Genomic DNA, 24,042 nt, shown 5'->3' on the forward strand with positions numbered 1-24,042 from the left:
GGTTATTTGGGGCACCTGGGTGGCTGAGTCACTTAAGTGTCTGCCTTCAGTTCAGGTCATGATCTCAAGGTCCTAGGATGGAGATCCATGTCAGGCTCTCTGCTCAGCAGGGAGTCTGCTTCTCTCTCTCCTTCTACGCTCTCTCTCTCGGTCTCTCTCACTCTCTCTTAAGCAAATAAAATCTTTAAAAAAAATTATAGGGTTATTCAATTATCTATTTAATTTTGGGTTAATTGTGGAAGTTTGGGCTTTTCAGGGAATTGGCCCATTTGATCTAAGTAGTCGAATTTATTTTTTTTTTAAGATTTTATTTATTTATTTGAGAGAGAGAATGAGATAGAGCATGAGGGGGGGAAGGTCAAAGGGAGAAGCAGACTCCCCGCTGAGCAGGGAGCCCGATGCGGGACTCGATCCCGGGACTCCAGGATCATGACCTGAGCCAAAGGCAGTCGCTTAACCAACTGAGCCACCCAGGCGCCCTAAGTAGTCGAATTTATGTGCATAAAATTATTTATAGTATTTCCTTACTTTCCTTTTGATATCTGCAGTTTCTGTAGTGATATCCTCTGTTTCGTCCAGATATTGGTGATTTATGTCTTCTTCCTCTCTTTTTTCTTTGTCAGTCTTGCTAGAAGTTTGTCAGTCTTATTTGTCTTTCAAGGAAAAATTAATTTTCTCTTTTTTTAACTTCATTGACTTTCTCTATTGTTTTTCCATTTTCCATTTTATTGTTTTTCTGCTCTCATCTTTATCATTTCCTTCTTTCTTCTTGTTTGGATTTATTTTGCTCTTCTTTTTCCAGGGAGCTTAGATCATTGATTTAAGATTTTTCTCTTCTAGTATATGCAGTTAGTGCTATACATTTCCCTCTCAATGCTGCTTTAACTATGTCTTACAAATTTTGATATGTTGTATCTTCATTTTTCAGTCCAGTGTATCTTTTTTTAATCCCCCCTTTTTAAAGATTTTATTTATTTATTTGACAGAGAGCGAGAGCACACAAGTAGGCAGAGTGGCAGAGGGAGTAGCAGACTCCCCACTGAGCAGAGACCCCAATGTGTGGATCCCAGGACCCTGGGATCATGACCTGAGCTGAAGGCCGATGCTTAACTGACTGAGCCACCCAGGGGCCCCTAATTTCCTTTGACTCAGATTATTTGGGAGTATGTTGCTTAGTGTCCAACTGTTTAGAGATTTTTCTGTTTCTTTCTGTTATTGATTTCTAGTTTGATTCCACTGTGGCTGAAAAACACACTCTGTATGATTTTAATTTTTGAAAATTTGTTGAGCAGTTTTTTTGGCACAGGATATGGTCTATTTTAGTATATGGACACTTGAAAAGAATGTATGTTCTCCTCTTATTGGGTGGAGTGTTCTATAGATATTGATTAGATCTTGTTGGTTGATGGCGTTGTAGGTTCTTCTATATCCTTGTTGATTTTCTATCTAGTTGTTTTAACAATTGTTGAGAGGAGTGTTGAAGCTTCCAACTATAATTGTGAATTTGTCAACTTTTCTATCATTTTTGCTTCACATGTTTTGCAGCTCTGTTGTTTGGTATATATACATATGGGATGTCTTTTGGTGGATTGACCATTTTATTTTATTTTTTTTAAAGATTTTATTTCTTTATTTGAGAGATACAGTGAGAGAGGGAACACAAGCAAGGGGAGTGGGAGAGGGAGAAGCAGGCTTCCCGCCGAGCAGGGCCCGATGCGGGGCTCGATCCCAGGACCCTGGGACCATGACCTGAGCCGAAGGCAGACGCTCAACGACTGAGCCACCCAGGCGCCCTGACCATTTTATTATTATATAATGTCCATATAATGGTCTGTGGTAATTTTCTCCGCTCTGGAGTCTACTGATGCTTTTTCTAATAATTTTGTTTTTGTTTTTTAAGTTTGTTTGTTTTTAGTAATCTCCACACCCAACATGGGGCTGGAACACATGACCCCTAGAGGAAGAGTCTGACTGAGCCAGCCAGTCACCCCAGTTTTCTAAGGTTTTTGTGGGTGGTGGTGGGGCCATAGTTTTTTCCTTTGAGTTGCTGAAGTAGAACATTTACTGTCTAAATATTTTCAGTCATGCTAAACTGTCCCTTTCCCTGTCCTTTGGCCAAAGAGAGCAGGCTTTTGCTGGGAATTTTTTTTTTTTTTTCTGTGCCACTGCATTTCTGGGCTGCTGGCTCTTTCAACTCCAAGTCTGGGATATAGAAAGCAAAAGGAAAACCCAGGGAACATACCATCATTTGTTTCTTGGGCTCCAAGATCCTTAGCTGGTTTGCCTTCTTCTTTACATTTTTTTTTTAAAGATTTTATTTATTTATTTGACAGAGAGATAGAGAGAGAGCACAAGTAGGCAGAGAGAGAGGGAGAAGCAGACTCTCCACTGAGCAGGGAGCCCAACACGGGGCTCAATCCCAGGACCCTGGGATCATGACCTGAGCCGAAGGCAGCCGCTTAACAGACTGAGCCACCCAGGCGCCCCACTTCTTTACATTTTTAAGGGTTTTATTTTTACATGTAACATCCAGAATTTTTAGTTGCATTTAGTAGGAAAATAAGGAAGAGTACCTCTACTCCACATTCCCTACTCCAGATATCTAGAGTTTTAGATATATTTTTTTAGAGCTTTGTATTTTTGTTTGTTTGTTTGTGGGGGTTTGTTTTGTTTTGTTTTTAAGTAGGTTCCATGCCCAGCATGGAACCCAACACAGGGCCCGAATCACGACCCTGAGATCAAGACCCAAGCTGAGATCAAGAGTCAGACCCCCAACCAACTGAGCCACCCGGGCACCCCTAGAGCTTTATGTATTTAATATACATATTTAAACTTATATTTTCTACCAGTACATAAAATTAATCATAGTCTATGTTTTCCCCCTGAGCTTGTTGGGGGAGGGGAACACCTAAGAAGAAAATAAATGAAACAATTAATAAGAAAAGTCTCTAGGTAGAAGAATTACAAATGATTTTTATTTCTTTGTTTCCTTTTTTTGTATTTTTGACACTTTCTCCAATGAGCAAGTATTGTTGCAAAAAACATTTGGAAGCTTGATATTCTATGTGCCTTATGTTGTTATATTAAGTAAGATCTTATTCATTTCTACATCATTTCTACCAGTAAAATAGAGTTTTATAGGCCCCCTTTTTGCTTACAGTGATAACCAATAAAATTGCAGGCCCTAAACTTAAAGACTTTGTAACTAATAAAAGGAGTCTTGAAAGAGATGAAAGAAGTATCCCTTCTCTTCTGAATCAACAGAAGCATTATCCTTCTACACCATAAAGCTGGCCCAAAGAATCCAATTTGATAAGGTGTTAAATGAAAGACTTTTATGAGAATATCAGTCTTGTTTTCTTGAGTAAAATAGAGACTTGTGTGAATATTCATAATTGTTTACCAACTTGCTGTGTTATTATCAATCTGTTTTTGGAAGTAAAACTTGACTAAGGGGGCCTTGTAGAAGAACTTCTTTAAAAAAATTGCCATGTTCAATGAAAATCACCTTCAAAAGGAAACCCGTGATTCTATTTGGTTATCTTATTTTAGAATGTGTTGTCTGGACAATAATGTTGTAATTGACATCTCTGTATTCTTGCACAGAATACATAGTTGTAAAATTGTTCTGTCAAATAAGAAGCAGTTACTGACCCTTTCATTTTTTCGTTCATGTTTGTTGGGGGTGGGGAAAAGCCTGTGGTTCTGCTAGATAGTCTACTTCAACAAAGACATTGAGAGATATATTTCAGTTAATTAACAAATTACATGAAGCAATACACCGAGCAGCTGAGAACTGAAGGCTGTGCTCTGTGTTGACAGGCCCAAATAAAGCAGCAAAGAGAAGGGAGATAGATCATCATCTTGGGCACCAACAGGAACCTGCCCGCCTCTGTGCTCTACCTCTTGCCAGCTCAGAATTACCCTGTTTTGCTGGATGAATCTGCAGACCCATCATCACAGAAAGAGTAAGAAAAAAAATACACACACATATATATTTTTGATCCTCTGTGGCCCAAGAACCTCAACCAGTATTAATTTTTCAAGGAGAAAAAGCTCAGGGCACTATCCTCTGTGAAATATCCTTAATTCTTTTGTTTGCTGCCAGCAGTTGAGTTAAAGGAAAAGCTCAGGGCACTATCTTCCAGGAATGTGTGTTTTCCTTGTGAAAATGAGACCAACCAGCAGAGTGAGTTTCTCATACTTCTGGTGTCCCGGGGGTAAGGGATTAGCTTTCCTGAGGAATTAGAGCCACTTCCTGAAAGAGAAACTGTTGAGTGAGAGGTTTGGTGCATGGGAGACAGTGCATCCTTGTGCATGCTTTCTAAATGTATGTTCTAAAATCTGTGCACGAAAAGCATGCATCTACGGCATGTCAATTCATGTCTGGCTTGTCTGGACACTTCGAGCTTCTACTTGAGCAACCTGAAACTAGACCTGAGTGTATTCTTTTTTTTTTTCTTCCCCCTACCTCTCTCCTTTCTTCCCTTCCTGCTTTTTCCCCCTCCTTCCTTCCCTTTTTCCCTCTTTCTCTCCCTCTCTCCCTTCCTCACACTCTCCCTTTATTCCTTTTGTCTCTCTTTTGGAAGAAATGAATAAGCAACTGGAACTGTCCTACACTGCTAGTGGGTTTGTAAAATGGTTTAACGACTTTGAAAAAAACAGTGTGACAGTTTCTTAAATAGTTAAACGTATTAGATTTAAAACTATAAAACCCTTAGGAAGAAAACATAGGACAAATTTTCATGGCATTGAATTTAGCATTGATTTCTCAGATATGACACCAAAGGTATAGGCAACAAAAAGAAAAATAGATTGGATTTTATAAAAATTTAAAAATTTTTTGCATCAAAAGACAGTATCAACATCTCGAAAAGACGACCCACAGAATGAGTGAGAACATTTGCAAATCATAAATCTGCTAAGGGGTTCATGTCCAGAACATACAGAGAACTCCTAAAACTCAATAAAAAAAATCAAATTTTAAAATGGGCAAAGAATTTGAATAGACATTTTTCTAAAGAAGATAAACAAATGGCCAATAAGCACATAAAAAGATGCTCAAGATCACTAATCATTAGGGAAATGCAAATCAGAACTATAATGAGATACTGTCTTATACCCATTAGGATGGCTACTAGCAGAAAAAAAAAAACCAACAGAAAATGACAAGTATTGCTGAGGACTTAGAGCAATTGGAACCTTTGTGCACTGCTGGTGGGAATGTAAATTAGAACAGCTGCTGCAGAAAGTGAATGGTGGTTCCTCAGAAAATTAAAAATAGTATTATATGATCCAGAAATTCCACTTGTGGGTATATACCCCAAAGAATTGGAAGTAGGGTCTCGAAGAGATATTTGTACACCCATGTACTTAGCAGCATTATTCACAATAGCTAAATTGTGGAAGCAGCCCAACTGTCCATCCGTGGATAAGCAAAATGTGGTGTACATATATATAGTGGAATATTTATTATTCAACCTTAAAAAGGAAGGAAATTCTTTTTTTTAATTTTTTAAAAAGATTTTATGTGTTTATTTGTCAGAGAGAGAGAGCACAAGCAATCAGAGTGACAGACTGAGGGAGAAGCAGGCTTCCGGCTGAGCAGGGAGCCCAATGCGGGGCTTGATGTGGGGCTTAGTCCCAGGACTCTGGGATCATGACTTGAGCTGAAGGCAGATGCTTAATTGACTGACACACCCAGGCGCCCCCCAAAAAGAAAGGAAATTCTGACAGAGGCGTCAACATGGATGCATCTTAAAGACATTATGCTAAGTGAACTAAGCTAGTCATAAAAAACAAATACGATTCTACTTATCTGAGGTACTTAGTCAAAATTATAGAGATAGAAGTAGAATGGTGGATGCCCTTCTACTGGGGAAGATGAAGAGTTCTTGTTTAATGGGGACAGGGTTTCAGTTTCATAAGATGAAAGAGTAATGGGGTTGAATGGTGGTGATGGTGGCACAATATTATGAATGTCTTTAATACCACTGAACTGGACACTTAAAAATGGTTAAGATGGTTGACTTTATGTTGTGTATATTTTATGACAATAGAAAATTATAGAAGTACACACATAATACATAATTACATAAATAAATAAAAATTTAAAAATAAAAATAAAAAAGTGAAACATACACCTACACCTCTCTGGGTCAGCCAGTCTACTCCTAGTTGCTCAATAAAAATGAAAGCTAGGGATGCCTGGGTGGCTCAGTCATTAAGCGTCTGCCTTCGGCTCAGGTCATGATCTCAGGGTCCTGGGATTGAGACCCACATCGGGCTCCGTGCTCGGCGGGAGGCCTGCTTCTCCCTCCCTGTCCCCCTGCTTATGTTCCCTCTCTTGCTATGTCTTTATCTGTCAGGTGAATAAATAAAATCTTTAAAAAAAATGGTATTTGAAAAAAATAAAAATGAAAGCTAGTAAGTCATGGGGTTATAACTACAGCATGGGGACTCTAGTTAATAATGCTGGATTGTATATTTGAAAGTTGCTAAGAGAGTAGATCTTAAAAGTTCTCATCACGGGAAAAAAAAATTGTAACCATGTGTGGTGATGGATGTTAATTAGAGTTGTAGTAGTCATTCTATGATATATACAAATATTGAATACTTATGTTGTACACCTGAAACTAATATAATGTTTTATGTCCATTATATCTCACTATAAATAAGCCTATGTGTATGTTACAACTGGTATGTAAGTGTCCATAGTAGTTTTATTTATTTTATTCAGGGCTAAAAAAAAAAAAAAAGAGCCATCAAGCCAGAAAAAGACATGGAGGAAACCCAAATACGCATTGCTAAGTGAAAGAAGTCAATCTGAAAAGGTTATACACTGTGTGATTCCAATTCTGTGACATTCTGGAAAAGGCAAAATTATAGAGACAGTAAAAAGACCAGTGGTTACCAGGGTTTAGGATGAATAGCAGAGCACAGAGTGGTTAGGGCAGTGAAAATACTCCACATGATACTATAATAATGGGTATCTGTCATTATGCATTTGTCCAAACCCATAGAATGTAAACACCAAGAGTAAACCCTAATGTAAACTATGGATTTTGAGTGATGATAATGTGTCAGTGTAGGTTCATCAACTGTAACAAATGTACCATTCTTGGGAGAATGTTGATAATGTCAGAGGTTATGGGTGTGTAGGGGCAGGGGTACATGGGCACTCTCTACACCCCTCAATTTTGCTGTGAATCTAAAACTACTCTTTAAAAAAGTGTTTAAACATCCTACACACACACACACACACACACACACACACACACATCTGACCTGAAGCATGGCAGGTAAGGAATTAAGGACCAAGCAAAAGGCTAATAAAAGAAATTCACAAGAAAAAAGAAGAAATTAAGTCTTAGAACAATAAATAAAATATGATTCTATTTATTGAAAGTTCAAAAGTACAAAATTATTGCAACTATAAAATAAAGGGGGGTGATAAATACAAGATTAGGGTTGTGGATGATTATCACGGGGAAGGAAGAGAATGTAATCAGAAGGGACCCACACTGTACTTCCAGGATAAAGGTATTATTCTATTTCTTCAACCGGGCAAGGGTACAAAACTGCATATTTTTCTATTATTCTTTAAACCTTCACATCTTTTGGCGCCTGGGTGGCTCAGTTGGTTAAGCGTCTGCCTTCGGCTCAGGTCATGATCTCAGGGTCCTGGGATCGAGCCCCACATCAGGCTCCCTGCTTGGTGGGAAGCCTGCTTCTCCCTTTCCTGCTCCCCCTGCTTGTGTTCCCTCTCTCGCTGTCTCTCTCTGTGTCAAATAAATAAATAAAATCTTTAAAAAAAATAAAAAAATAAACCTTCACATCTTTTATAAGTATCTTTATCTACTCAATTAAAAACAAAGGAAAAATAAGCATCAGCCTGCTAGTGACAAGCCAGGTGCAGCTGGGAATGGTAACAGACATTAACCCATGGTGCCGGGATGAGGTGAAGTCAAGGACTTGCCCCATCTCCCCATCTTGATGGCATAGCTAACTCAGTGAACTGGATTTCAGTCTTCATAAGCACATAGCAAGGCCAAAGTTTGCCTTTTTCTCCTACTCTAAATAGTTCATTGATCAGGCTTCAAGTGAGTAAAATTTCCCAGAGGCCTTAGTAGGAATTTAAGTGTGAAGAATACGATAGCTTCACCCCACGTCTTCAGAGGCCTTCTTGCTTCTCATATTGAGATCTTGTGAGTTGATGCCGATGGTATGGAGGAGGGTCTCTATCCAGGTATGATAGTGTGGAAGGGCAGTTAAAGAGAAGGGGTGGCGTAAGAAGGGAAAGATTTTTGTGATTGGTTTAGAAGCCCCTTGAAGACCTATCTAACCCTGAGACTCTGTTCTAGGGAGTGTTAGGAGTAGAGGTCCATATAAACACATTTCATTTTCTTAATTTTGATTAGGTCTGGCCAACAATTTTCTTCCTCTTCTGAGGCTGCTGGGTCTTTCACATCACATCAGCTGCAAGGCTTACTGCCTCACTGACTCTCCCCACGCCCATATTCAACCCCCGCTGGATTCCCTGGGGCCACCTGCACAAAAATATATGCCTCTCAGATAGTGGAAAATTTATTCTAAATGCTTATTTTAGATTGAGAAATATCCGTTCTCTCATGCCCGTGTTGCTAATATGTGTGCTCTGATCTGTGGTTTCTGCACAGCTGAAGGGTCATGCTGGCCCTCCCTCTGCCTTCAAGCAGGACTGCTTTCTCCCATTTCTGATGACTTGTTTCATCTCATGGTGGGTGTTATGATGGGGAGGGTAAGGGTAAGGAGTGTGGTCCCTGGGACAAGAGGCATGAGCCCCGCCATTAAGGGGGCCTCGATCCAACAGCAAACATTCAGAGGCAAGGACAACGGTTCTCATAAGGCCACCTGGAGCTGACGAGAGATGCTATAGCCTCCATATCGCTCTTATTCCTGAGTCTCCTTAGGTTTCTCCAGCTATCGGATGCCTCCTGTCTCTAATTTCCTCAGGATCAGTGGCTCAAGCTTTGGCCCTGAGCCTGAGCCCTGGGCTTACTGCTATGTCCTCTGGAAGTCAATTTTCTTCTTCCTTCTCCTCTTTCCCAGGGGACTCTGCCTCACACTCAGATTTCCTCTGAGACTAAATAGCCTTAATCTTGCTGCAGAAACAGAGAGCTGAGACATGAGTCTAGAGAAATTTTCATACAAATTTGTGTGGGCTTTGGTTGGTTGGAGCCCACAAGGGACTAATCTGATATCTGATCGGGTGCCATTACTGATCCACTTCCCCTTTCGACAGTCTGGTCACCAGAAACATGGAAGCCTTGGAGCAGGATAGGGCAGGACGCGTGAATTCTCATTGTTGCTCTCCCAGCGACTTTCCATGTTGTCTTCAAGCAATTCCCTGTCTCTTGTCCCCAGCTGCTTCATCAGTGAAATGAAGGGCTGTTGCCCTGACCCTTTTCAGAGTGTCCTGAAGGCCAGAGGGATATCAGAAAATAATGTGCTTTGGAAGGTCTCTGAGCTCTATGGGGGAGTTCTTGAACAATTGAGAGTGTTACTATTTCACCCACAGTCCTAAGGATGTAGACGATGCTGGAGCCAACCTAGCCAAATCTGAATGATGAAAGCCAATCACAAGGTTGAAAATAGGCCCCAGATGCAAGGAGATGAGACAGTTAGATTTACTTCCTCTTTTCTAATTTGAGAGGTTTCGTGTTGAAGAAAATCAGTGCGTTAGAGGCTGCAGGAGACCTAAACACAGTCACCATGAAGCTGGGCTCTGTCCTCATGGCTGGGGTCCTCTACTTTTCTCCTACGATGCTCTGGGCAGTCCAGATGCTGCTGGGTAAGTGCTATGTTTGAACATTGGTGTGGGAAAGGAGATGCGCCTGACTTTGATCGATGGAAAGATACGTGGTCTGACTTTGGCCCAAAGAAGCAATGTGCAGATGGGAAATGAAGGGTAGATATTAGAAGGTCTGGTGTGCAGGATTGAATGGCTCTTTCTGAATATAAAAATCTTCAAGCCTTTTCCATTCTAAAAGTCCACTTGACTGTGATGCCCTATTGAGCTACCATCTCAACTCTTTTTCTTCCTTTTCTCACATTTCTTGAAAGAGTAGTTTGCACTTGCTTTCTCCACTTTCTCACTTCTCACTCATACTTCAGTGTTTCCAGTCTGGCTTCTACTGGAATCAGCTTTGCCAGGGTGCAATGACTTCCATATGGACTGCACCATGGCCCACCTTTTAGTTCTTCTGCTGCTGGACTTCTCTGCTGCATTGGGCAGTGTTGGTCACTTATTCTTTCTCGGCATTCTCTGCTCGCCTGACTTCCATGTGCCATTTTTTCCTTGCACTCCATGTACCTGTCTTTGTCCCTTCGGTGGCTTATGTTCTCTTCCCCTTAAAGACTGGTGTTTTCTACTGTTGCTTTCCTGCCTCCCTACCCTTCACTCTTTACACAATTTCCTCAGTGAGTTCATTTATCTGTATCATTTTTACCACTACGACTATCTATTTAAGAGTCCAAAGTCAAGGGGCTCCTGGGTGGCTCAGTCGTTAAGCATCTGCCTTCGGCTCAGGTCATGATCCCAGGGTCCTGGGATCGAGCCCCGCATCGGGCTCCCTGCTCCGTGGGAAGCCTGCTTCTCCCTCTCCCATTCCCCCTGCTTGTGTTCCCTCTCTCGCTGTGTCTCTCTCTGTCAGATAAATAAATAAAATCTTAAAAAAAAAAAAAGAGTCCAAAGTCGTATCTCCAACCCTAATTGTGCTTTTGAGTTTCACAGTCGAAGATCCAACTTTGCACAAGACATATCTACCTGCATGTTTCACAGGTATCTCAGCACAATATGACCAGAGCTGAACTCATCTGTCCTCCTGGCCCCTACCTCTCTTAATTTCATCTTTCACTATGTCTGATCTCAATTCATGGCATCCACCCGGGCTTCCAGGCCAAAAACTTGGGAGAACACCTGGAGTCCTCCCTCTCCATCCACTGCATATGATCAATCAGCAAGTTTGGCCAAATGCACTTTCTAAACTGTTCTTAGAGACAGTCCCTTCCTTGAAACAGAACTAATAGTATGCTAGGAAAAGCCCTCATCATTGTGGACTTTGGATAGTCCAATAACTTGCTGACTAACCTCCATGTCTCAGCCTTGTGCCCTTGAAATGGATTCTGCACTCTGCAGCCAATGCACACAAGTCCCACCATAGCCTGGTTCCTATTTAACCTCTGCAGCCTCTGCTGTTAGCCTATGAGCCCTGCATATTATGCTGTAATAAACCCCGACCTGCTTGTATTTATCCACTCACACACCGGGTTATTACCTATCTCCAAGCTTCGCTCATACTGCTTACCTCTGCTTGAAATGAGCTCTCCCCATGGCCCCTATTCCCTCTCACTCACAAACTTTTAGGCATCCCCTGGAGATTCTGCATGGGTGGCATCTTCACCAGGGAAGCTTCTTTGAACCCTCCTTTCTGCCCTAATGGCTGCCTGTCATATGTCTTTGTTATTACTTTCCTCCTCATGCTGATATAATCTCTTCATATGACTGTGCTGTCCATTAAACTGAGTTATTTGTAGACAGGGACAATGCTTTTTTGTTTTTGTTTTTGTTTTTTAACCTTGTTGAATTTGTTTGAATTTTTAGCATCTGCCTTGTTCCCTGCGCAAAAATTTTGTTGAATCATTTTATTGAACTCGTAGAAACAGGACTGGGTGACTGTATGAAGATACAGCACTGGTATTGTGGCAAGAACTCCAGACACTGGTTTTAAGCCATTCTTCTTCTATTAACTAGCTCTCTGTCACGTTGGAAAATTCACTTTTGATATCTCTAATTCCATTTTCTTTTTTTTTTAAGATTTTATTTATTTGAGAGAGAGAGAGAAAGAGCGAGTGCACGTGCGCATGAACACAAGTTGGGGGGAGGGGCAGAGGGAGAGAGAGAAGCCGACTTTCTGCTGAGCAGAGATCCCAGGGCCCTGGGATCATGACCTGAGCCGAAGGCAGACGCTTCACCAGCTGAGCCACCCAGGCACCCCTCTAACTCCATTTTCTTATTCATAAAATGAGACTAATACCTACCACATAATTTAGTGAGTGGAAGTGCCTGGCAACCCACAAGTTCATGTTCAAAAAGGAGTGGAGGCTGAGTCTAGTTGAATGATAGCGGAGGAACTGAAAAAGGTAGCAGCAGGGTGGTGAAGGGAGCTGAAGGAGGATCTAAAGAGAACACCTGGTACTGATGTAATGAGAATTAGGAAGTGGAAAGGGGCGTTGCTAGGGGAAGTTACAGGGTCAAAGAAGAGTTTTGGGTCTTAGGGAGTGGAATGAAACCAAGGCAAGTAAACCAGGAAAGAATGGAGAGAAGAATTGAGTATATGTGAATGGCCATGGGACCAGAAGAAGGGGAGAGGGATTAAGGGACAAGAAGCAGTCATGAAAATGAGAAGAATGGAAATTAACCTTGCCTGAGTCAATATGGAGCTAAGAGATAGATTGAGGAGATACAATGAGAAATCCTTAACTCTAAGTTTTAACCCAGAAGCAGAGAAAGAATTGTTCCATAGTTACCAGGACAGACTGGGAGCAGAGGTTTGGAGTGGAGAGAAGGACATAGGAAGGGCTCTACAGTTGCCATGGAAAGTTTAAGGGACAGAGGACATCAAGGTAGAGATGGCTGAAAAATGAAGACCCAAAAGGAGGTAGCAAGGAAGGAGGAGACACTGCTAGGTACTGGAAGTTAATTGGTAGATAATGTATTCATGGATGAACAGCCAAGGGAATTTTGAGAAAATGAAAATTTGGAAGGAAACCCCCAAGGAAGGTCTGAGACCTACTGTTGATCAAATCTAAACAGTGAACACTGATTTTGGACTCAGACATACCTTCCTTTCTTGCTCCATTCCCTACTCCCTTTTGAAATTTTGGGTAAGTTGTCAAACTATCCTAAGCCTGTTTCTCTTAGATTTATAAAATTGGGAGTGAAATCACATACCTAGAAATCTCATCAAGATTAAGTAAAATCATGTGTAAAAGTGCCTAGTGGTGTATGGCTTACGATAAACACCCCCCGGTGAGTGTTAAAATCTAATCATCTCCCTTTCCCTTGTGTCCTGTGTCTACCTGCTCTGGGGTCATTGTTGCCTTTGGCCTCTGGTTTCCTGCACCAGCAGCTGGATATCATGCTGGTGAGTTCACATTCTGCCATTCTCTCCCCGCCCTCTTCCCCATACCATGGTCCATTCACTGAAAGCACTTGAAAACCAGTGAATCAACTCAAAAGTATTGGGTCAAGAGACCCACATGGGATTTGGCATCTTCCCTTCTCACTCTAAAAAGGATGATTCCCCTGGAGATTCCCTTCTAGAGGGCAGTTTCTGTCTCCTTCCTCCAAGTCACAGCATTGTTTCATCTTCCTTCTCACTCTAAAAAGGATGATTCCCCTGGAGATTCCCTTGTAGAGGGCAGTTTCTGTCTTCTTCCTCCAAATCACAGCATTGTTTTCTGGTTCTCAAACCATGCCCTCCTCAGCTGCTGGTTTTGAGATGCTGCAATGTGAAGGACCGGTCAGGACCCAGGACAGCAGCTGCGATACCCAAGAGGACTCGATGGACCCAAGGGAAGTTGACTTCCAGGTCAAGGGCTACACTTTCAGTAAACCCTTCCATCTGATTGTGTCTTACGGTGAGGTCTCGGGAAGGACTGACTTGTATAGGCCTTCTCTTTCTCCCATTTCCCAAACCTGCCTGTTTAGCCTGCCAGCCCACTCAGGAAGGCGCCCCCAGGAAACTGGCCATGGGATGAGATACAGTAGCTCCCCCTGCCCCTTATCCATGGAGGATATGTTCCAGAACACCCAGTGGATACCTGAAACTTCAGGGAGTAGAAAGTCTAAATATATTAAGTTTTTTCTATACATACATACCTATAGTAAAGTATAAATTAGGCACAGTAAGAGATCAGTGAGAGATTACCAACAATACCTAATAATAAAATAGAATAGTTATAACAATGTACTATGGTAAAAGTTATGAGAATGGTCTCTCCCTCTCCCAAAATACCTTATTGTACTAATACTTACCTATCTTGTGATGATGTGAGATGATAAAATGCTTACTTGATAAGTGAGGGGAATGACATAGGCATTGTGATGTAGTATTAGGCTACTATTGATCTTCTGATGATATGTCAGAAGGAGAATCATTTCCTTCTGGACTGCAGTTGACCATGGAAAGCAAAACTGTGGATAACGGGGGATTACTGTGCCATCTTCCCCATATTCAGCCCAAAAGCCAAGGTTCCCTCAGTCTTAGGCCTTAGAGAAGTTGTTCTACATTCCCAACTAGGGGCGAGAATTACCTGGACCCTCAGAGAAAGCTTAGGGGGAGTCTATGTGGGTAGCACAGGGAACTCCCAAGGAAGGCAGTGGGTCACACTCAATTCTGCTTTGGGTCACAGACTGGCTGATCCTCCAAGGTCCAGTCAGCCCTATATTTGAAGGAGACCCACTGATTCTACGCTGCCAGGCCTGGCAAGACTGGCCACTGACCCAGGTGACCTTCTACCGAGATGGCTCAGCAATGGGTCCCCCTGGACCTAATAGGGAATTATCCATCGCTGTGGTGCGACGGGCTGACAGCGGGCACTATCACTGCAGTGGTATCTTCAGGAGCCCTGGTCCCGGGAGCCCAGAAACAGCATCTCCTGTGGCTATCAAGGTCCAAGGTGAGAGCTGAAGGGAATGTCTTTGTGGCAGAGGCAGGTGGGGAGACACAGAGGGACCAAGACTGTCTTTCACTGGAGGTGGCAAGATCACCAAAGGCTAAGGAACGTGTTGCTGGCAAATGCCCAAGTTGGGCTTCAGGAGGGGCAGCATCTCAGCATTGCATTCTCAAGTCATTCAGCCCTCTCCCCGTTTAGTATGCTTCCCACAGCTCTATCCTACAGAGCCATGCTTCCCAGTGTTCACTGATTGGGCGTCTGGACTATTGTCAGATTTGCCCATCTCTGGGTCTTTTCTAATGTTTTCTAGTTGAAGAGAGAGAAGATTTGAAAAGTTCAAATGCAGCTTCACTAAGAGTGTTCATTCCTGATGGAAATAGGGGGAGGAAAGTGTGGCTGGGTTCTTTACCTGGCATGGGTCCACCTGAATGTAGGATGGCTGAGCTCTTCTTTCTCACCTCTCTCTCCCTCAGAACTGTTTCCAGCCCCACTTCTCAGAGCCACCCCCTCAGCTGAGCCCAAAGAGGGGGACCCAGTGACCCTGAGCTGTCAGACAAAGCTGCCCCTGCAGAGGTCAACTGCCCGCCTCTTCTTCTCCTTCTACAAGGACAGCAGGACAGTGCGTGGCAGGGGCCTCTCCCCAGAATTCCAGATCCCCACAGCTTCAGAGGCACACTCTGGGTCCTACTGGTGTGAAGCAGTCACTGAGGACAACGAAGTTTGGAAACAGAGCTCCAAGCTGGAGATCCGGGTGCAGGGTAAGTTAGTGTGTATTTGTCTGGTGTGTATGAAAAGTGAGGGAAAGATTGGACCCATGAGCTGGGGTTTGGTATGAGCAGGTTAAGAAAGGACACAGAGGAGGCAGGAAAAATAAGCCAGAGTCCCTGGGGATGGAAGAGAGCACAGATAGGGAACTTCTCCCTCAGACCACAGTGCACACCCTCACCAAACCAAGAAAGACCTGAGCCAGCTCCACAGCTGCTGCCCCATAGACCTTATTCTCCCAACATGAACTCTGGGCATCTGCAGGAATATAGTATCTAGAATGAAGATGAGGTAGTCTGGAGTTTATGTTCAGTTCAGGGATCCCCAATTAAAAAGTATGCATTTGACCTGAAATAATATATCCAGAAGAGGTGGTATCCAGGGTAATGAGGGGGCTTTTCATGTCATAAGAAAAATAATGGGGGGAGAGGAGTGGAAGATACTCATCTTGAAGAGGAGGTGACCCAAGGGGCCAATGGAGGTGTCCTCAAAACACTGAAGGCTGGCACAAAGATGAGGAATTACACTAATGTCATATACAGTGAAGATGTTGACCTAGGACCAGTTACTACATCCACACTACAGGGAATTAGGTTCTGCCTTGAGAGAGTAAGAATTGGCTAATATCTATAGCCCTGTAATGATGAAGCCTCATCACTGAAGATTTTCAAACTGTGGTAGCCAAGCCTCCGATTCAAATTTTAACCATGAGGGAATCCTCAAACCTCGGCTGCCATTGGACCCCATAGCCACTTTCAGAAAACAAAGAAAGATTGACCACGAATATGAGGTTAGGGCCAGAGTCAGATTTCACTCTTACATGTGCCTCTTACCCCATAATACAGGTCCCTCCAGCTCTACTGCATCCCCCACCTTGAATCCAGCTCCTCAGAAATTAGCTGTTCCAGAATCTACTCCAACAGCCTCTCCTGGACTTCAGCCTCCACTGTCCACCCCTTCTAAGAATCCAGGCTTCTCCTCTCCTCTGCAGGTGCCAGACCCCCATCTATATCACCAGATGGGCACTCTTCTCAAACAAATGCAGGATATGAGAGCTCTCCTTGGTCACCTAGTCATGGAGCTGAGGGACTTGTCTGCCCTCCTGAAGCTTGAGACCACAAAGGGTTCTGCCAAATATGAGTAAATAATTCATTTGCAGTATTGCTCAACTACTCCCAATAAATTCAACTTTTTCTACTTTTCCTCTTTCTGTCCTATATATACCCATAAATAGTCTTACAAATTGCCCAGTATTTTGTTAGAGTAACTGAGATAGATGAGTGTAAATAAATGTGCACAAAGTGATCCTCAGAATTTAGCTATAATTTTATATTCTCTCATAACATGACATAACAACCCTGATCTCTCTAGACCAGGAGTTGCCTTCTTTTGCCCAGACCAGAATCTGGCGATTGAAAGAAAATCAATGAGATGGATTTAATGCAGCAGTAATTGGAGGCAATCCCCCACCTCCACCAAAGGGGACATTTGGCAATGTCTAGAGACATTTTTGGTTTGCATATTGTGGGGGTGGTGCTACTGGCATCTAGTGAGTAGAAGCCAAGGATGCTGCTAAACATGAAGTAACACACTGGGCAGCCCCCACGACAAAGGATTATCTGGCCCAAAATGTCAGTAGTGCTGAGATTAAGAAACTTCAACCTTGTGGAAGCTAGGTGTTAGACTCTGGGGTGGACCTTTGCCTCTTCTATTTGCTGCCCCCTCCAGTGTCATCAGCAAATATTAATTACAAATTGGTATTTTGCTGGCCTCTACTACATATTAAAGTTTGTGCTGTGTTAAGGATACGCATAAGATAGTGTCTCTGAGGGTTTAGACTTTGGGATAGAAGAGCAGTAATAACCCTTTTCCATAAAGCAATAAAAGCGGGGTATGTAAAAATTTCCCACAGGATCCTACTAGACTCAGAAATATATATGATCAAGCATAACATTGCCAAAACAGCAATTATTGGTTTTAATATACTTGTCTCTGAAATATTTTTCTTTAAAGACATACATAAGTCTATTTCGGTACCATAATAATGCTTCTTTCTACGTTTGGACTGCCATTGGACATTCACAGCCAATGAAAGACAGCTTGACAGACTCTACAGTAACCTTTGGTCAATGAATTTGCACACCATTTTGTAATGACCTCAGCCAATGAGCATTCTACCATGTTATCCTGAATCATGTAGTATGATGTTATCCACCATATTCTTTCTTTGTGCCATTTATTCTGTGCAATACTGACCTACAGTGATTTACAAAAACGTGCATGTGATGACATGCCACAAAGAAACAAAGAATAGAATCAGGCTGGGTATTAAAATTTGAGTTTTACGGTGGTTCCTAATATCTTCAAGGGGGAAGGACCAGGAGGCAGTTGGGAATTGGTAAAAGTCCATAAACATCTTTGTAGCCTGAGAGGATCAACTCACAACTGTGTGAATGGGAGTTGTAAGAAAGGATGACCAGAGGTATCTCATGACTTTGGTGAATTTGAAAACATGGAAGCTCAATTGCCAGAGGACCATGCTGAGTATACTTCTAAAGATACTCTGTTAGAACCATTCCACATGGAGTTGATTTCAGCTAGTGGTACCATTGTCATGAATGCATCCTGCAAGCTCTCATGCTGAACAAGGAATTCATGTACAGATTATAAAAGCTATCAGAGATCCGGGAAGGAAGTCATGGATGCAGCTAACTGAGATAAGTGTCAGCTCTGCATTCCTCATCCATGTGTCTGTGTGCACCTCTATCATCACACTGCATCTGAATTTTTTATTATCTTATTTCTCTTCATTGGAGAGTGAGCCCTTTGAGAGCTCCTTGAGATCTTTGTGCCGCATTGATTCTTTGGCTTGTAGTTTAATGAGGCATAGTTAAGCTCTAAAATCCTGTTTAGTTGAATTGAGTTGGGCCAGCATAAGGGAAAGTGTCTTGAAGAAGATGGAAATTAAGCTGGACCTTAGAGGATGAGTGGCATGTCTGGCATCACCAAAATCTCCAGACTCTGCCCAGGGGACCCAGCCTAGTCAAGGACTTGGAAGCCTCAAGGAGAGGATCTTTCAGCATCAGGGGTGAGGAAGGCAAAAAACAAAGCTGAAAGAATGTGGGGAAGGAGTTTTACTTGTCTCCATCTGCCCGTCTAGCCTGGGGAGTTTGAGAGGGGGTGGGGAAGATGAATTGTTACACTGGGTCAGATTTATGGCCTGTACAGTTTAGGATTCTGTAATCCACAGAGGTCCCAGTGCACCATGTTAGATCTTGTTTCTGAAGTCAATGTTAGATAGCAAACACATCCATTATCTTGTAAAGTTGAAGCCAATGCCTGGGTGTATATGCCCAAAATAAATTTTAGTGTATGTGTGTCAGAAGACAAGTATAATAGTGTTCATAATAACACTACCTGTAAAAGCAAAATTTTGGAATAAATTCAGTTGTCCACCAACAGAAAAATGGATAAATTGTGCTGTTTTCACAGAGCGGAATACTATACAACAGTAAAAATTAATAAACCATAGCTAGAGTGAAACAACATAAAAAATATCAGGAATATAACATTGAGGGGAAAAAGCAAATCCCAGAAGATATCACATAGTAAGATGCCCTTTACACAAAGTTTAAAAACAAGTACAACAATATATTGCTTAGGCATTTACACATACATAGGATAAACCTTTTAAAAAAGCATGAACATGGAAATACCAAGGTCAGGATAGTAGTTACCTTTGAGGGGCTGATTGGGAAGACCATGAGGGATAAACATATAAGTAGATATAAATTATTAGTAATTTTTAAAATCTTCTCTGAGTAGGAATTTAGGCCTCCTTTAAATATACATATTTCTCTAAATCTTCAAATTCCTGTGTGTTTTCTGCCTTTATCTTTTCTTAGAGGTAATAAAAGCCAAGTTTATTACCTACTATGTGGAGTAGTTCTTTCCTTTATTGATCCTCAAGTAACCATTCCAACCTGTTAAAGACTGCCCCAACGTACCCTCAGTATTGCTGGATTCGGTGAACTTTTGTGTGTTCGTTGACCTGAAAGTCACGACTGTGTGTGTTTCACACATTTTCCTCAGCCTTAATCTGGTCAGACAAAATAGCTAATTTTTTTCAATACGGAAGAAGGTTCATTTAATTTGACATTTATGTACGGAGTACTGTATTGTTAGAAAAAAAGAAGGTGCTATAGGAAAAAAAGAATATAAATTTAACATGATCTCTGCTCTCAAAGAAGAGTTCAACTGAAGTTTATAAAGTCTAAGTGGATTGTGTTACATGTTCCTTTATTCTGTTATACGTCTGTGGGAGAAAAAACAACCGCACAACGAAGGAAACAGTAAGCAGAGTGAAAAGGGAACCTATGATATGGGAGAAAATATCTGCAAACCATATATCTGGTAAGGCATTAACAACCAAAATATATAAGGGACTCCTACAATTAAGTAGCAAACAAACAAACAAACAAACAAACAGAAACCCAAATAACTTGATTTAAAAATGGGCAAAGGACCTGAATAGACATTTCTCAAAATAAAACCAACAAATGGGCATCAGGTATGTGAAAAGTGCTCAACATCACCAGTCATCAGGGAAATGCAAATCAAAACCACTAGAAGATATCACCGCACACCTGTGAGAATGGTTAGTATCAAAAAGACAAGAAGTAACAAGTGTTGAGCCCTGTGCACTGCTGGTGGGAATGCAAACTCGTGCAGCCACTGTGCAAAACAGTATGGGGTTCCTCAAAAAATTAAAAATAGAACTATCTTATGAGGGGCACCTGGGTGGCGCAATGGGTTAAGCAGCCAACTCTTGATTTTGGCTCAGGTCATGATCTCAGGATCGTGAGATCGAGCCCCTTGTTGGGCTCTGCGCTCAGTGTACAATCTGCTTGAGATTCTCTCTTTCCCTCTCCCTCTGCCACTGCCCCCACTCTCGCTCTCTCTCTCTCTCTTTCAAATAAAGAAATAAAACTTAAAAAAAAAAAAAAAGAACTGGGGCACCTGGGCGGCGCAGATGGTTAAGCGTCTGCTTTGGGCTCAGGTCATGATCTCCGGGTCCTGGGATCGAGCCCCATGTCCAGCTCCCTGCTCAGTGAGGAGTCTGCCTCTTCCTTCCTCTCTGTCCCTCCCTGGCCCCCACCCCGTGCTCTCTCGCTCAAATGAATAAATAAAATCTTAAAAAAAAAAAAAAGAACTATCTTATAAACAGGAATCCCACTTCTGGGTATATATTCAAAGGAAATGAAGTCAGTATCTCAAAGAGATATCTGCACTCCCATGTTCGATGCAGCACTATTCACAATAGCCGAAGTATAGAAATAACCTAAATGCTAAATGTCTATCAAAAGATGAATGGATGAAAAAAATGTGAGATTTATGTATGTATGTAAAAATCCTGCCTTTCACAACAACATGGATGAACTTGGAAGACATTCTGCTAAGCGAAATAAGCCAGATACAGAAAGACAAATATTGCATGATCTCATTTATGTGTGGAATCTAAAATAGTCAGACTTAGAAGTAGAGAATAGAATGGTGATTGTCAGAGGCTGGGAGAGAATGAGAGAGAGAGAGAAAGAGAGAGAGAGAATGAGGAATTACTTCATGAGATTATGGAACCTGAGAAGTCCCATGATCTGGCATCTGCAAGCTGGAGACCCAGGAAAATATAATTCAGTCCGAGTCCAAAGGCCTGAGAAGCAGGAAAGCTGTTGGTGTAAATCCCAGTGCAAGGGCCAGAGAAGATGAGATGAGATATCCCAGCTCAATCATAGATGCAGGGGAACAAAGCGGGGGGGTGGGCAAATTCCTCTTAACTCTGGCTTTTGTTCTAAAAGAGAAAATAATACCTAGAACACAATACCATTTATGTAAATCAATAACACGAGACATTTCTCAGGGATAAACCTATGTGTGTGTACGGACACATCCGGTAAGTGCCGTGCGATGCGTGCTCTTGTGGAGCAGAGGAGAAGGGTAGTGTGGATAGAGGTAAAAAAATAAATAATAGAACTAGAGAGGGCACCTGAAGAGTCTGGGATGACAAACTTCTGTGAGCAGGAGAGACAGAGAGCACATTTGGGAGCGAGATGGACTTCTACTCACATCCCAGCTCTATCACCTTGGTTACTAATAATCGTTCCTCAACGGCCCCTTGTCAGGAGGAAACGCAGGAAGATGGTGTCCGCCGTGGGCTCGGGTGCCCCCTGCTCCAGCTCTCACAGAGACTGAGCATCGTTACAGTGAGCAGCCCCTGCACCGTTGTCATCCCTGAAAACATTTTAGTCACCCGACTTCTTAGCAGAAGATGGCATATCTTGTCCACAAAGTATGTGATGATAGGCTTCCAAGAATTGCTCAGGTAACAAGTGATAATTGCTACATTTCTCTGCATAGCAAAGGGGTGAAGAATTAGAAATTCTGCGGGGCAAAGTCCTGGATGGAGAAAAAGATCCAACTCGGGGAAAATGCAGAAGTCCAGAATAAAGATATGTTGGGTGGGAGATTCTTCATGCCTGATTCTGAGCACTGTATGATAGGAACCCTATCGATAAGTCTAGAGATTTTCAGGAAGACTATACACCTCATGAATATTTGGTGTAATAAGGTTTCTTGTGGAATCTGGGAAAGAGGCTGAGATCTGTGTTCTGAGTGATAAGAAGCCAAAATAGAGACTGCTTGTGCAGAGCAAGGGACCACTGACAGGTGCATCACATCCTTACCATAGAGGTGGTGACCTGGTGCAGGAGTCAGTCTCCTGGGGCATGATGTGGGGAGGCTGTGGATGATGTGAGAGGCCCACACTGGTCTTGGAGGGATGTGGGGAAGCTGGCAGCATTGTCCAGCCCGGGCACCCCTAAAGAAGGCAGTTTATAAATCTCTGTTCCTATTATCTAGTTCCTCTCTCCCTCCTTCCCTCCTGAGACCCTTATCAAGTACCTCCCTACTTTTCAGACCCATATGACTATCTGTCATTTATCAAAACCTGCTCTCAAACAGGATCTGAAATGGCCAGCATACCTTAAATGACCAATCACATTTCCCTAAGAGGCATTTGCATTTTTAACAAAAACTGGCATATTAAAGGAAACTATGAGGGAATTCTCAGAGTGGAGCTTTGGCCATGAGCAAGCAAGAGGGGGGAGACTGTGTTTAAGAGAGTTGACAGTGTCTGATAGTCCTTTTCCTCCCTGCCAGAGTTCCAGAGGAAGGAGCTGCCCAGTACTGTACGACCACAGGTGAGGACAGGAGATGGTCCAAGGAGACATACAATCAGGTTGGAAAATTCATTAAGTATTTACATGAGAATTCAGGTTCCCCATTGCTTAGGGTATGATCACATGGCTCGAAAAGCACAAAAATTAGAGCTGGGAGGTCAGATCTGAGAAGTTTCTGAGGGGCTGATGCAGTGACTTCTCTGCCCCAGGTAAGGAGTCCTGGCAATGGGGCATGGCTGGGGGAGGCTTGTACGGATGGTTAGCGGGAAGGAAGGCACAAGTGAGCGGAGATGCAGTAGGAGGAGATCATTGGGGTGGGTAGAAAGCAATTTTCTCATTTCTGAGGGTTTAAGTTTTTAGGAAGGGAGAAAAAAGGGGTAACACATTGCATTTCCCTTCTTAACTGGAACTTTGGAAGACAGTGACACACAAGTTGGTTGGTGAATCATACCCTTCTGTCCAGCTCATCTGTGGGAGGCTGTGAGCTCTGGGTGCAGGGAGCCCAGTGCCGACCTCCCAAGGCCTCACACCATCAGGGAGTGAGCAGCATAAAGGCTGCAGGTAGACCTTGAGGACATGGGGAGGTATTTTCTTAAATTGAGGCTTACAGGGCCAGCTGGAAGGTAGGGAGGAGGTGGGATGGGAGGAGGATGTCAATGGAAGCCTGAAGGGGACCTGCCACCATCTGGGGTTCTATGTGGCTTTCTTGGGCTGCAGAGGGCATAGGCTCTGCTCTGCACGCCTTCTCTACAGGGGCTGGGGCTGGCCTGAGACGTGAGGTGGCTTCAGGGGTGGTAGGTGGGATGGTGCCTGGTGCCTGGGACACCTGAGGGCTGACACTTATCCAGCCCGTGTCCTGCTGTCTCCAGTCACCATCTTCAGGAATTAGGAATGGGTGGGAGAGAGCAGCACTGTCCCCCAGGGCTCAGTGGTCAGCATCGGTCAGCCTTTCCAGCAGTAAAATAGAGACAATAATTGTATCTGTCTCTTTGGTTGCTGTGAGGATGAAAAATGAATTACGACGTGTTGTTAAGGAAAAAAGAGAGCAGCAGTTGAACAAAGCGCTTAAAAATTTATTTCAGGGGCGCTTCGGTGGCTCAGTCGTTAAGCGTCTGCCTTCGGCTCAGGTCATGGGCCCAGGGTCCTGGGATCAAGCCCCGCATCGGGCTCTCTGCTCAGCGGGAAGCCTGCTTCTCCCTCTCCCACTCCCCCTGCTTGTGTTCCCTCTCTCACTGTGTCTCTCTCTGTCAAATAAATAAAATCTTTAAAAAAAAAAATTTATTGCAGACATCGTCCTGCTGCTGCTGCAGGTGGGTCCGTC

The 24,042-nt window shown here is 42.8% G+C and overlaps 1 protein-coding gene across 2 annotated transcripts; it reads left to right on the forward strand.

Annotated features, from left to right (window-relative positions):
* Window positions 1–9,705: 9,705 nt before the first annotated feature.
* FCRLA (Fc receptor like A) lies at window positions 9,706–16,680 on the forward strand. Of its 2 annotated transcripts, none has more exons than XM_032422341.1 (6): window positions 9,706–9,832; window positions 13,170–13,187; window positions 13,531–13,683; window positions 14,458–14,724; window positions 15,195–15,479; window positions 16,332–16,680. In XM_032422341.1, exons 1-6 carry the CDS (start codon window positions 9,754–9,756, stop codon window positions 16,628–16,630), a joined length of 1,101 nt encoding a protein of 366 aa, XP_032278232.1. In that variant the 5' UTR covers window positions 9,706–9,753; the 3' UTR covers window positions 16,631–16,680. The 2 variants fall into 2 exon arrangements, with proteins under 2 accessions (XP_032278232.1, XP_032278231.1); XM_032422340.1 differs by having other exon boundaries at window positions 9,722–9,832; window positions 13,173–13,187; window positions 16,332–16,657.
* The last annotated feature ends 7,362 nt before the right edge of the window (window positions 16,681–24,042 follow it).

The sequence above is a fragment of the Phoca vitulina genome, unplaced genomic scaffold, assembly GCF_004348235.1.
Source record: "Phoca vitulina isolate PV1807 unplaced genomic scaffold, GSC_HSeal_1.0 scaffold26, whole genome shotgun sequence".
NCBI lineage: Eukaryota > Metazoa > Chordata > Mammalia > Carnivora > Phocidae > Phoca > Phoca vitulina.